General features: G+C 41.8%; 1 protein-coding gene across 2 annotated transcripts in view; it reads right to left on the bottom strand.

The window, feature by feature from the left end:
• Positions 1-710: 710 nt before the first annotated feature.
• Positions 711-12,422, bottom strand: part of trib2 (tribbles pseudokinase 2) — a 41,103-nt gene continuing 29,391 nt past the window's right edge. For both annotated transcript variants that reach the window (XM_077553147.1, XM_077553146.1), the window contains 3 exons: positions 7,071-8,334; positions 5,017-5,309; positions 711-2,979 (listed from right to left, as the gene is read on the bottom strand). In XM_077553147.1, the coding sequence (XP_077409273.1) occupies positions 2,520-2,979; positions 5,017-5,309; positions 7,071-7,340 (1,023 nt within the window). In that variant the 5' untranslated portion in view covers positions 7,341-8,334 and the 3' untranslated portion in view covers positions 711-2,519. The remainder of the gene's footprint in view (positions 2,980-5,016; positions 5,310-7,070; positions 8,335-12,422) is intronic.

Genomic DNA, 12,422 nt, shown 5'->3' with positions numbered 1-12,422 from the left:
CTATCCGATTGTTGCACGTAGAAGATTGCCTTGCCTTGGCTGCTCCCCACCCCACTCCTAATTTTAATAAGACTTTTTTGGTTGGGGGGGGGGGGGGTCGTCTCCAGTTTCCCTAAGACACATACTGTATATATAACCTAATGAAATGAATGAAAATAGATTTAAATAATCCTTCATCCACTGTCATTTTAGTATCAGTGGGAAAATGGAGATTGCGCAATGAGATTAGAGAGGGATTCCTTAGTGAGGATTAACGGTATGAAAAAAGGACGATTTGATTTTGAATGGACGCAGCGGAATTGATTTGTACTTTTCAATAGATAAGATTTGTCCATCTGTTGCTTTAGTGTTTTAGTGAAGGAAAAATGATGGGATTTAAGGGGGGGGGGGGGTGACTCTAAGTGGTTCAAAACCAAAAGAATAAATGCATATTTCAAATCACAAAGAATAAAATACATTTAATAGTCATAAATCATTTCATGTAGTTAATAGACAATTTTCTAACATGTAAATGTATTGAGTATACTGTGAAGCAGTACACCCTTTGACCACACGATGGCACTAAAGTATTTAATTAATCATTGTTGGAAAATCGTTCCACCAAAGTTGGATTTATTTATTTTTTCTTTGAATTGATTCATTCACCCTGATCTTGTGTTTGCATTACACACACACACTTGGGTCAAGAAAAAAAATAACATGACAAGCAATCGCAGTTCACAATTTTATTTATGGAATAATAAATTTGGACAAAACACCAGAGTATTTTTTTTCCTTTCTTTTTTTGTTTTTTAAACGATACAATCAGAACATCTGAGGCAGATATCCCACCATGCACCACTGAACCCTCCCCCCTTCTTCCCAGCCACCCCTTTCTCCAGGACTAAACATTAGCACCAAATCAGCACCAATTTAAATCAAAAAGGAAGCGCCCTCTTTAAAAAAAAAAAAAAAAAAAGAGAGAGAAAAAAAGTGTAATTTAGGACAATACAGCCTAATCAGATGGGATTGGACCATCCCCTTTCTCCTAGGCAAGTTTATAGAATTCATGGTGTGCATGCTGATTATTAATAAAATAAAATACAAAAAAAAAATAAACGACAAATTCAAGTGACATGTCGCTGAGTGAAGAGGGAGAGTGGCGGCGGGAATACTGGCACACAAGATGGCTTCTGAGCGTGAGACAGAGCGTCCTGTGTCAAAAGAAAAACAAAACCCTGCAATGTAGTACTTTTTAAATATATAGATTTATACTTCTTTTAGATTTATTTATTCATTTATATATATATATATATAGAGAGAGATGTTTGATTTAAATAAATGCTGCACTCTTATTTTTCTAAAGACTTTACATATAAAACTTTAAATGGTGGCCACACGCCAAGTGCACAACACCGCAAAATGGCGGCGGAATTTTTCGTAACAGAAAATTGTCCAAGGATTGCAAAATTCCAGAAACGTTCAAAGTTAGATTTACCGGGAATAAATTACTTCTTAGAAATAAATCTGTTGACATTTTTTTTTGTGTGTGTGAATGTCTGCTTATGAAAAAAATCATTAGCCTAGCAGCATAATCGCCCAAGTCCATTTTTAACATGTTAAAAGCCGACGAAACAAAATAGTGTAATAGCATAATCGCTTATGAAAAAATGTGTTTTCTTTATTTTATAAAACAAAAAAAGATAAAATAAATTTGGCAAGCATATTTATATTTTTATTGATAATAAGCTAAAAAAAAACATTTGAGCAATTATGCTATCAGGCTAACAAAATTATTATATTAACGTTAGAATATATACATAAATTAACCTCAATTCCCTGTTAATTGTTCTGGTAAAAATTTTATTAGGAGTATTTCCAAGATTTTCAATCTTGACATCCCATTGAATTTTAACGGAAATGATTGAAATTTGTGGGAATTGAACTGAATCCATTTTTCTATTTTGCACATGAACCTAATTGCGCCATCTGTTTGTCAGAAATACGAAAATATATTTTCCCGCCAACTACATTCAATAGTCAAACTTCAACATTTGGTGAATTTCCAATTCATGTGAATTCCCGTGGAAATTTACCTACTTTGGAATTTCCCGGAATTTTACAACCCAAAATTTCCAAATTCAAAATGGTGGGGGTACGCATCAAGTGGACGCCACAACAAAATGGCGGCAGTACAATGTGGCAAAAGATTCCCGGACAGAAAGATGAGGAGAAACAATGATTTTTTTTTTTTTTTTTTTAAATCCCAGTAATGATGAGGAATCCAGTCGTCGGTTTGTCCCTTCATGCTTGCCGTAGTGTGAAAAATGTGTCTACTTGTTACGAGCACCACATCAAACCAAAAATAATTAAAAAGCACATGTTGCTACATTATTATTCTTGGGTCACATCCCAATGTTCATCATGCCAGGTTTGGAGTTTTTTTTTTTCTTTGTGTGAAAATGTCGGGGTTAAAAAAAAAAAAAAAGCAACAACATGGCTAAACTACAGCTATGGTCCGTTTGTGCTTGGGCGTGTGCTCAGCTGAACAAGTGCTCCTCTTCCATATTGACGTCGGGCACCATCTGCTCCGGCTCGCCTCGCCCGCCCGCCCCCGCCGGGCAGGCGGCGGCGGCGTCGAACCAGGGGTGCTGAAGGATCTCGCGCGAGGTGAGGCGCTCGGCGGGCTCTCGGCGCAAAATGGCGCGGATCAGGCACTTGGCCTTGGGCGTGAGCGTGTCGGGCACGCTGAAGTGGCCGCGGCGGATCTTGCTGAAGAGCGAGCCGGGTTCCACGTCGTGGAAGGGGTAGCGGCCCACCAGGATGGTGTAGAGCATGACGCCCAGGCTCCACACGTCGGCCGCCTTGCCCGAGTAGCTGCCGCCCGCGTTGAGGATCTCGGGGCTGACGTAGGCCGGGCAGCCGTGCTTGTCGGACAGCGAGTCGTCGCCGCCCGCCAGCATGAACGTGTCCTCCAGGCTCTCCAGCTTCAGAGAGCTTCTTCACCGCGCGGCCCGAGCACAACAACGACAACACGTCAGCGCAAGGCCAGGAAAAACACAACATTTTCCCACATAATGTTTTGGGGATGAAACTGAATGCATCCCAAAAACATAAAAATCTAAAAAATGAAATAAAATAAAATAAATAAATAAATTGTTAGATTTTTTTTAATGGAATGAGCATATGTCTTTTTTTTTTAATTACATTTTTATGTTTTGAGGATGAAACTGAATGCAGACATCCCAAAAACGTAAAAATCTTAAATAAAAATAATAATAAAAAAATAAAATAGACATAGGTCTTATTTTTCCTTCCCCCCCTACAATTTATGTTTTAGAAATTAAACTGAATGCAGACATCCCAAAAATGTAAAAATCTTTCAAAGAAAATTAATTAATTATTTTTTAAAAAAAAAAAGTGTCAGTGAGTGTTTACATTTTTATGTTTTTGGGATGAAACTGAATGCAGACATCCCAAAAATGTAAAAATCTAAAACAAAAAAAAATGAATAATACAAAATAAATAAATTGTTAGATTTTTTTAATGGAATGGACATAAGTCGTTTTTTTAAAACATGTTTTATTTTTGGGATTAAACTGAATGCAGACATCCCAAAAACATAAAAAAAAAATCCAAAAATTCAAAAATGGACAAATGTCTTTTTTTTTAATTACATTTTTATGTTTTGAGGATGAAACTGAATGCAGACATCCCAAAAACTTAAAAATCTTAAATAAAAATAATTAATTAAAAAATGGACATAAGTCTTATTTCTCCCCCTACAATTTATGTTTTAGAAATTAAACTGAATGCAGACATCCCAAAAATGTAAAAAATCTAAAACAAAAAAAAATGAATAATACAAAATAAATAAATTGTTAGATTTTTTTAATGGAATGGACATAAGTCGTTTTTTTAAAACATGTTTTATTTTTGGGATTAAACTGAATGCAGACATCCCAAAAACATAAAAAAAAAATCAAAAAATTCCAAAATGGACAAATGTCTTTTTTTTAATTACATTTTTATGTTTTGAGGATGAAACTGAATGCAGACATCCCAAAAACTTAAAAATCTTAAATAAAAATAATTAATTAAAAAATGGACATAAGTCTTATTTCTCCCCCTACAATTTATGTTTTAGAAATGAAACTGAATGCAGACGTCCCAAAAATGTAAAAATCTCCCAAAGAAAATTAATTAATTAATTAATTATTTATTTATTTAAAAAAAAAAAAAAATGGGTGTCAGTGAGTGTGTTTACATTTTTTGGGATGAAACTGAATGCAGACATCTCAAAAAAAATTTTTTTTTTATAGATAGAAGTGTTTTTCACAGCAGCGACGATATGTCTAAGCTTTATACACAATACCAAACTACGCATGTGAGGTGTAGATATTATTTTTGTCCACTTGAGGTCAACATCCTAACGTTTGACACTGTAGTATCTGTGACTTTGAATGTGTGTGGATTTAAAAAGACATGGCCTGGTGAGTGATGTGGGAGTTAGCAAATGACGATATACAACTAGCTAATTGCTAGCCAGTCTGCAAGAGTCCCTTCTCCTGACTGCTCAATAAAATATGGCAAAACCGAGGAACAAAAGAAAGGAATTTACAACATTTCCGCGACCTTTTGTGTGAAAGGGGCTGATCATTAAAGCGGCGCAAGCGGTGTAATTAGGCCTGACGGGAAGTTCCTTTGAAGACGGGAGGAAGCGAGGCGAGTAATTCCTCAGGATTAACGCCGACATTTGCTCTCGCTTCGATAAAAAGACAAACGTAGCGGCGCAACGAGGGGATTTGATTTGGTTAAAAGTGGGCCGAGATACGAGGAGCTGATCGTCTGCGCACCAGCTTCTCACACACAAAAAAAAAAAAAAACGGCGAACAGCTTGTGTTTGCTGTGTAAAGCTCACAGGAAGGAGCCACTAGGATACCCTGGAGTGCTGTTAAGCAACAAGAGCTTTTTAAGCCAGTTGAAGGTAGAATTCTCGTACCGCTATCAAGTTGAGTTTTGGCCCTGCCAACTCACCTGCTCTCATTCTTGAAGACAAACTTCCGCAGCTTGAGGTCTCGCAGCACCAGGCCGCCGTCGTGGCAGTGCGCCACGGCCGAGACGATCTGCTGGAAGAGGCGGGCGGCCTCGTCCTCGCGCAGCTTCTTGCAGGTGCGCACGAACGAGTGCATGTCGCCATGGCTGCGCTCGAAGAAGGCGTAGGCCCGCGTCTCGCCCAGCAGGACCTCCAGCACCTGGTTGATGTGCCGGTGGTGGCCCAGGGCGAAGTAGGCCGCCAGGGAGTCCTGGTAGCGGCCCACGTCGAACACCTGGGGCGGGCGGGAAACAAAATGGTTGGGAAGCCATTTTAGGAAATGGATGGTGCTGATACACAAAATGTGTTTTTTTTGTTTCAAGTGTATTACATTGATGAGGAATAAAAGTATATATTTGCACCGCAGCCCCGGGTTGCAGTGCCTCTTTGGTTGCCATGGCAACCCACTCCCCACCCTCTTCTTCAGATTGACTTCAGGCAGGAGTGCTTCCACCACTCGCGGTCGACAGGAAAAGAACTCCCCATGGGTCCACATTTTAAAACCCCCTCAAGCCGACTTGGGAGGGATCAATGGCATAGGTGGGGGATTGATCGGCTATTGATAGGATTCCTCGGCATAGAGGGGAGTCAAACAGTCAGCTGATGGGCCGGTCGTGTGTGCTTAAATGATGACTTATGACAAAAGTACAAATCGGCTTTTATTTTGAAATTAAAAAATGTGTTGTTGAGATAAGCAGTTGGGATGTTTTGAATTGGCCCCCCAAAAAAGAAGTAGAAATTAAAGGATAAAAAATAGAAAAAAAATCTTAATTTCTGGCTTTTATTTTGAAATTGTGAGAAAAAAAAAATAGCTGTTGGGATAAGACGTAGACTAATTAAAACTTTTAGCTTTATCTTAAGATCCTGTAGTCTATAACAGAATTTCGCATATGATATAACAAGTGCAATTTTTTGGGGAGGGGGGATCACAATTAGATTATTTTCCTTAAATCGTTTAGCCCCAAGTTGGTTTGAATTGGTCAAAAAAAATCTTAGTTTTTAGCTTTAAATTTTTTGGGGGGTGGGGGTAAACTGAACGGTTTAAAATTGTAACATTTGAATCAGTCGAAAGTGTAGAAATTATATGAGAAAAAATCTTAATTTGTCTTTTATTTTGGAAAAAAAAGTGTTCGGACTGTTTGAATTGGTCAAAAAAATTAGAAAATAGAGAAAAACAAATTAAAAATCTTAATTTTGGGCTTTTATTTTTAAAACATTTCTGGTTTAGCCTAAACAGTTTAAAGTTGGAATAATTTGAATCGGTGAATGATGAAAATTTTGAATTTTTGGTAACTGGGGATTTTTGGCATGTTGACAATCATTTCCAATGGGAATCAAATGTGCTGAATGATTAAAATTTCAAGTAGGAACAACTTCAATGTATCATTGGGAATGAGTTGGCCGTAAAAAAAAAAAATCCTCTTCCTGACCATCTGAGGGCACCACAGACCACAAATAGCAATGGCAAAAAAATAAGCAGTTTACGTCCAGCTTTTCCTTTTTTGATGACACCGCCAGTGAGGCGTCAAGTTGTACTTTGGTGCATGCATCCTGTAACAATGTTGGTATTTACTCAATTATTGTAAGTGAAATGTGCTCCTCAAAATATTAGGAACAGCCAGCCGGTATGATGCAATGCACCATTACAAATCACAAACACAATAATACCTACGGTATGTTAAACGACTGCATCAAAAATGAGGCGCTACCTTTGAAAAAAATGGTGATTCTTAGATACGACTCTTGCGTTAGATCGTATGTACCCTGTGTGTACGTGTTCTTCCTGCCCCATTATCAATGTTACGTCATCCTGTCCATTCACTTTTTCCATTAGGCTCCTCTCTCGCTCTTTGCAATGCGAGCCAAGTAGTGCAGAGTGCTCGCTGCAGGCTAGACTTTGCCTTTGTGCACAAAATGCATATGAAATATACAAATATAGAAATATACGTGCACCTGGGCATGTGTGCATGTATGTACATAACGTGCACGCGCTCACCTTGCACACAAGCTCCTCGCCGCTGTGCAGGTGAGCGGCCCTGAAGACGTGGTCCCCCTCCAGGGGCTCCAGCAGCAGGTAGTCCCCGATGCGGGAGATACAGTGCGACGCGTCGGGGGTCTCCGGCGGGCTGGGCGAGCCGAGGTTGGGGCTGAAGCTCTGGCTCGACTCGGCGCTCCTCAGGCAAGATAAATCTTCGAAGTCGTGCGATTTGTGCCGCGATCTGCCATGACGTGAAATGTTAATAGGACGTGACCTCTGTATGTTCATGGGGGAATGTTGCTGTAATTGCTCCACCGGGATCGGCGACAAAGACTCCTTCAGTCCGCTTTGGGGTGGTCCTCGGTCGGGAGAGGGCTTGCTTGGTTAGCGGGGTTAAATTACATTCAATAAAAAAGGTCAAAAGATAGCTGGCTCCACTCGCCTTTGTTTTCTCATTCAACGCAAAAAAAGGTCCGAATTATGATTCCAAATCCTCGGAGAACGTCGTCCAAAATGCGTAATGTCCTTTTTGTTGTGTTAAAGCGTTAAAATGTTCATTAAATCGTCCTCCCCCAAAAAGTCTGCTTTAATTTAATGCATTGAATGTGGGCTACAAAGCAGCTGCTCGCGTTAGCTTATTTTACCGGTGTGAAAAATAAAATAAAAATAGTGGCACGTTTCGTATAATAGAAACAATAAGTCTGAATGAATGCTCGTTAAAGCACACAAAAAAAAGTCGACAATGTAAACTTGTTCCCAGCCGATGTCGAAAAACGCTAGCTGGCAGGTGTAGCTAACTAGTTAGCTCCGGTGCTAACTAATACCCGGTCGGCCCTTGTTCCATATAATCCACGCGTGGGGTTCGTCACGGAGAAACCCTCCGTGCACACGAGGAGGGGGGGGAGAAAGAAACGTGGTGGTGGGTGTTTTGTGAGGAGAAGCTGACGTCTTCCTCTCTCTCGCTTCCAGGTGGAAGGAGGGTTTCGCTTGTCGTTGAGGGAAGAAGGAAAGAAGGGACGGGGCCGGTAGACTCTCCCGGGCCTATCCCTCGATTCAGCAGGACATCTTCTCCCGTGGCGCCGCGGTGCCTCTTCCGTGGGCTGGAGAGAGAGATTGAGGAGGGAGGGGGGGGAGATCCTGCCTGCTTGCTTCAGTGCAGAGTGGAACTGCACAGTACACACTGACGCCAACGTCACGTCCAAGCGAGAAGCCTCTTGCCCCGCCTCTCTTACGTCACCGCCACGACGGGTTCCTATTGGCTCACGCAGCCCTCCCTTCTTTCCTGGATATGCAAATGAGAGGATGTCACGTGACAAGAGGAATTTGAATGCATCGCGTGCTGGCAAATTAGATTTGGGGAGAGGATGGAGGAAAAGGGGAGACGCTACTGTATGTGCAGCATTCCAAATGTGTTTCCTCTTGGAAAGATGAGAGTGGGGGTTGGGGATGGTGTTTCCCTCTCTCAAGATTTGCCCGGCACTCAGTCTCAACTCCATTTTTTTTAAGGCTCTGAATCCATCCATCCATCCATCTAGCTCTGTTTAGTTGACCACAATGCACGCGAAAGTCAAGTCAAAAAAAATCTTCAAAGTTTGTTTTATGCGCTCTCACTAGTCTAACGGCATTCTGATTGATATTGTGTTTGTGGAATATAAATTAAGCAGCAAAATCCCCAACCGTTTATGTCCATTTCAGGTGGCGGCCATTTTGTCACTTCCTGTCAACTGGAAATGACATCACAGTGCCACAGAGCTCAGTTTATGAACGTCACATGACAAAACCCAGCTAACAGGTGTGCCGTGATTGGTTGCTACCTGAGCTCTAAAGCTGCATTCGAGGAAGGTGGGATATTTCTCATTTGTCTTCCAGTTCCGACCTCAAAAGCATTTGAGGTGGATGTAAACAACAAAGATGGCCAATTAAGATAAACTGTTGTTCTGATTAAGACATGAACTTTCTGATCCCCACGACCAAGTCCTATAAATCTTTACTAATGCCCCGCCCCCAAGTCCCTTTCTAATTCTTCTCAATCTGTGACTTCTACTGTTTTGGTCCAAATTGGTATGAAAACTTCCAATCCGCAAGACAAATCCCTCTTGGTTTTTACAATCCTCTCATTTGTGAGGCAAATGTACTCACTACTCATGAATCCTAATAGAGAATCTACGCACTCGAGGAAAACCCGCCGGGAATTATCGTCATCATCGGCTTCCCAGACACCCACTCCCCCCTCCCCCACATGCTGCAGGGCTGCCATCTTCCCACTGACGTGTCTTAGAAGACTGGCAGAGGTCAACCGCCAGAGGACGGCTTCGCTTCCACGCATCGTCACAACTGCATTAGTCACCATAAACGAGCCACTGTCGGGTCTCCAGGGGCCAGAGGTCAGCGTCTACGGCTTGTCGTCATCGCAGTGTTCCGCAATCTAACCTCAGCATTCTAATTTTGTGTATCCTGGATAAGGATAGACCGATAATCGGCGCCGATATTCAACATTTTATGAATATCGGCATCAGCCTTTTTTTTTTTTTTTTTTTGATGGCCGATATATTAAAAACTGTTATTTTTGCTCTGCCGGGCGCTTTCTCTCCGCGGCTGTTGACTCCCTGCAGCATTGGCACGCCCACACCACTATCTGATTGGTTGCTCGTGCAATAAGCAGCAATTAGTGGCTATTAGCCCGCGAGCTAGCTAGCAGCTTGTGAATTAGCAGCTATTTGGGAGTTACCATGCGGGTGAATGTTTAGCCCGCGAGCTAACTGTTAGCTCACAAATTAGCGGATATTAGCCCGCGAGCTAACCGGCTAGCTTGCAAATTAACGCCTATTAGGTTAGCTTGCGGGCTAACCTAATAGCTGTTTTTTAGCGGCTATTTGGGAGTTATCCTGGGGTTAGCGTGTGGGTGAATGGTTAGCCTGCGAGCTAACAATTAGCCCGCAAATTAGCGGCTATTTGGGAGTTAGTGTGCAGAAGCCACATTATAGTTGGTGCAAAAGCTGATGGCAAACAAAAAAACTTTAACATGTTGCAAATCATAAAATGATGCTAAATGCTAGTCATTGCTAGTCAATGCTAGTCAATGCTTTGAGTGATGATTTCACTCAACTTCTTATGGCTGCTCCTTTCATATACATATACGGAACTCAAGCCAGGATGTGATGTAGGTTTACCTCGGGGTGCTAGAATGTGTCACCCCACCTTGGCTCCATCCATTACACATAGACATGTTTATTTAATTGATTTTTAACCATTGTAGCTTCAAACTGAACACACTTTGGCCCTGTTCATGAAATATTTCACATATCCTGTATGTGGACTATAGGTTCCTTTAGGCGGTGCAGGAAGTGTGTGAGCAGGAATTAATGAACCTCAGGGAAAACTGCCGAGTCAGTATAGAGAGTGAACCATAAGTCTACATGGGAGTGAATCGAATGAAATCTGACCTGATTGATCTTTTCTTTTTTTACACATGTAGCATGAATGAACATTGGCCGCCATCAACTCTTATTCAAGAGATTTCTTGTGGGCATTGGTGGGCGAAGCCCTCCCAAATGAGTTATTGTGACAAAAAACTAATATCAAAGGTCAGAATGTGCCTCCCTGTCCCCATCTGCGATACGCTCTGACGCTGACACTGCCTTCCCCACATCCACATGAGCCTCTCATACATCAGTAGCACTTGAAATCCAAGGGTATGATTATGTCGCTATTATGTCTCGGCACAAAGCAGAAGGTCAAAAAAAATAAAATAAATGTCATGGCGTTGCACGGCTTGCAAGATAAGCGACGGCGAAATGACAAACGCACTGTCCTCAGTTGGCCTCTCGTAAAAAAGCTTTCACGCACACACACACATTCATTCACGGTGCTGCCATGGCAACCCTCCTCCACCCCCCCCAGGAAATATTATACAGCACCACAACATAAACACACACACACACACACACACAGACACACACACACATAGCTTTTATCAAGAGTTACCTGTCACGCGTGCTTGGAAAGGAAAATGACGGCGGCGTCAGTCAGTCAACGTGATTCATTTTCAACCGCACCCACGCATCACGAGGCGTTCTGCTTACATCTCCGAAATAGATTACAGACTCCTTATGTGCCGTGTGTATTATGCAGTGGCATTTTTCATCACACAGGTGTCTATCCATCCATCTATCTATCTATCTATCTATCTATCTATCTATCTATCTATCTATCTATCTATCTATCTATCTATCTATCTATCCATCTATCTATCTATCTAGGTAGGTAGCTTGCTAGCTAGCGTGCTCGCTCTCTATCTATATAGAGAGCTAGCCAGCTAGCTAGCTCTATCTAGCGCTCTATCTATATAGCATGCTAGCTCGCTTGCTCTCTATCTAGCTCGCTCTCTATCTAGCTAGCTAGGTCTCTATCTAGCTAAATTGCTAGCTCTCTATCTAGCGAACTCGCTAGCTCTCTATCTATCGAACTCGCTAGCTCTCTATCTAGCGAACTCGCTAGCTCTTTAGCTAGCGAGCTCGCTAGCTCTTTAGCTAGCGAGTTCGCTAGCTCTCTATCTAGCGAGCTCGCTAGCTCTCTAGCTCTCTATCTAGCGCTCTATCAAAAAAATCTAGCTCTCTATCTAGCTATTGCTCTATCGCTCTATCATCTCTCTATCCATCTATCCATCTATCCATCCATCTATCATCCATCCATCTAGCGCTCTATCCATCCATCCATCCATCATTTGTCCTGCATCCAATTTCTCCGAATGCAACATAAACCAGCAGATCAGACAGGTCGAGTCCAGTACACCAAATGAAGGCCAATGAAAGGCACCGCTAGCATTTGCACGTCAACACCTGAATCTCCATTTCCTGGACGCGGCTTCCTGTTTTGTCTGTGGCAACACGCATCCAGTGGCAGGTGCAAATGGACAAATCCCTCATCGTACGCAAGTCTTTCTTTTCATGTTGACTTTTTAAGAACGTATCCGGAGAGACAGCTTGTGCTTTAAAAGTTGATCACATGCGAATCTAGGCCACGCCGGATTGAGGACAAAGGCAGATAAGAGCGTTTTAAAAAAAGAAAACAATCCGAATTGTTGCATGATGGAGGCAAAAAGCGAGGACTATGCCCATTTCAAGGATGTCGCTATTTAAGATAATAATTGGACTGTCATGTCTAAAGTACTCTGCCTCGGGCCAAATAGCTTGAAGCCTGACAAGAACAAAAACAGTATTGGACGGCCTGTGATTAATGTCAACATTTGCAGCATTAGCACTGGCAGTAATGATATGTTTGCAACATATTTGGCAAACGGAGGTTGGCACGAATCGGTGTGTTTCGCAAACGTTAGCCGCTTAACAATGCCGGAGAATGAAGCGGGGTATG

Source organism: Vanacampus margaritifer, chromosome 19 (genome assembly GCF_051991255.1).
Source record: "Vanacampus margaritifer isolate UIUO_Vmar chromosome 19, RoL_Vmar_1.0, whole genome shotgun sequence".
Lineage (NCBI taxonomy): Eukaryota > Metazoa > Chordata > Actinopteri > Syngnathiformes > Syngnathidae > Vanacampus > Vanacampus margaritifer.
The sequence above is the reverse complement of the archived record's forward strand: the minus strand, read 5'-3'. Positions and strand labels throughout refer to the sequence as shown.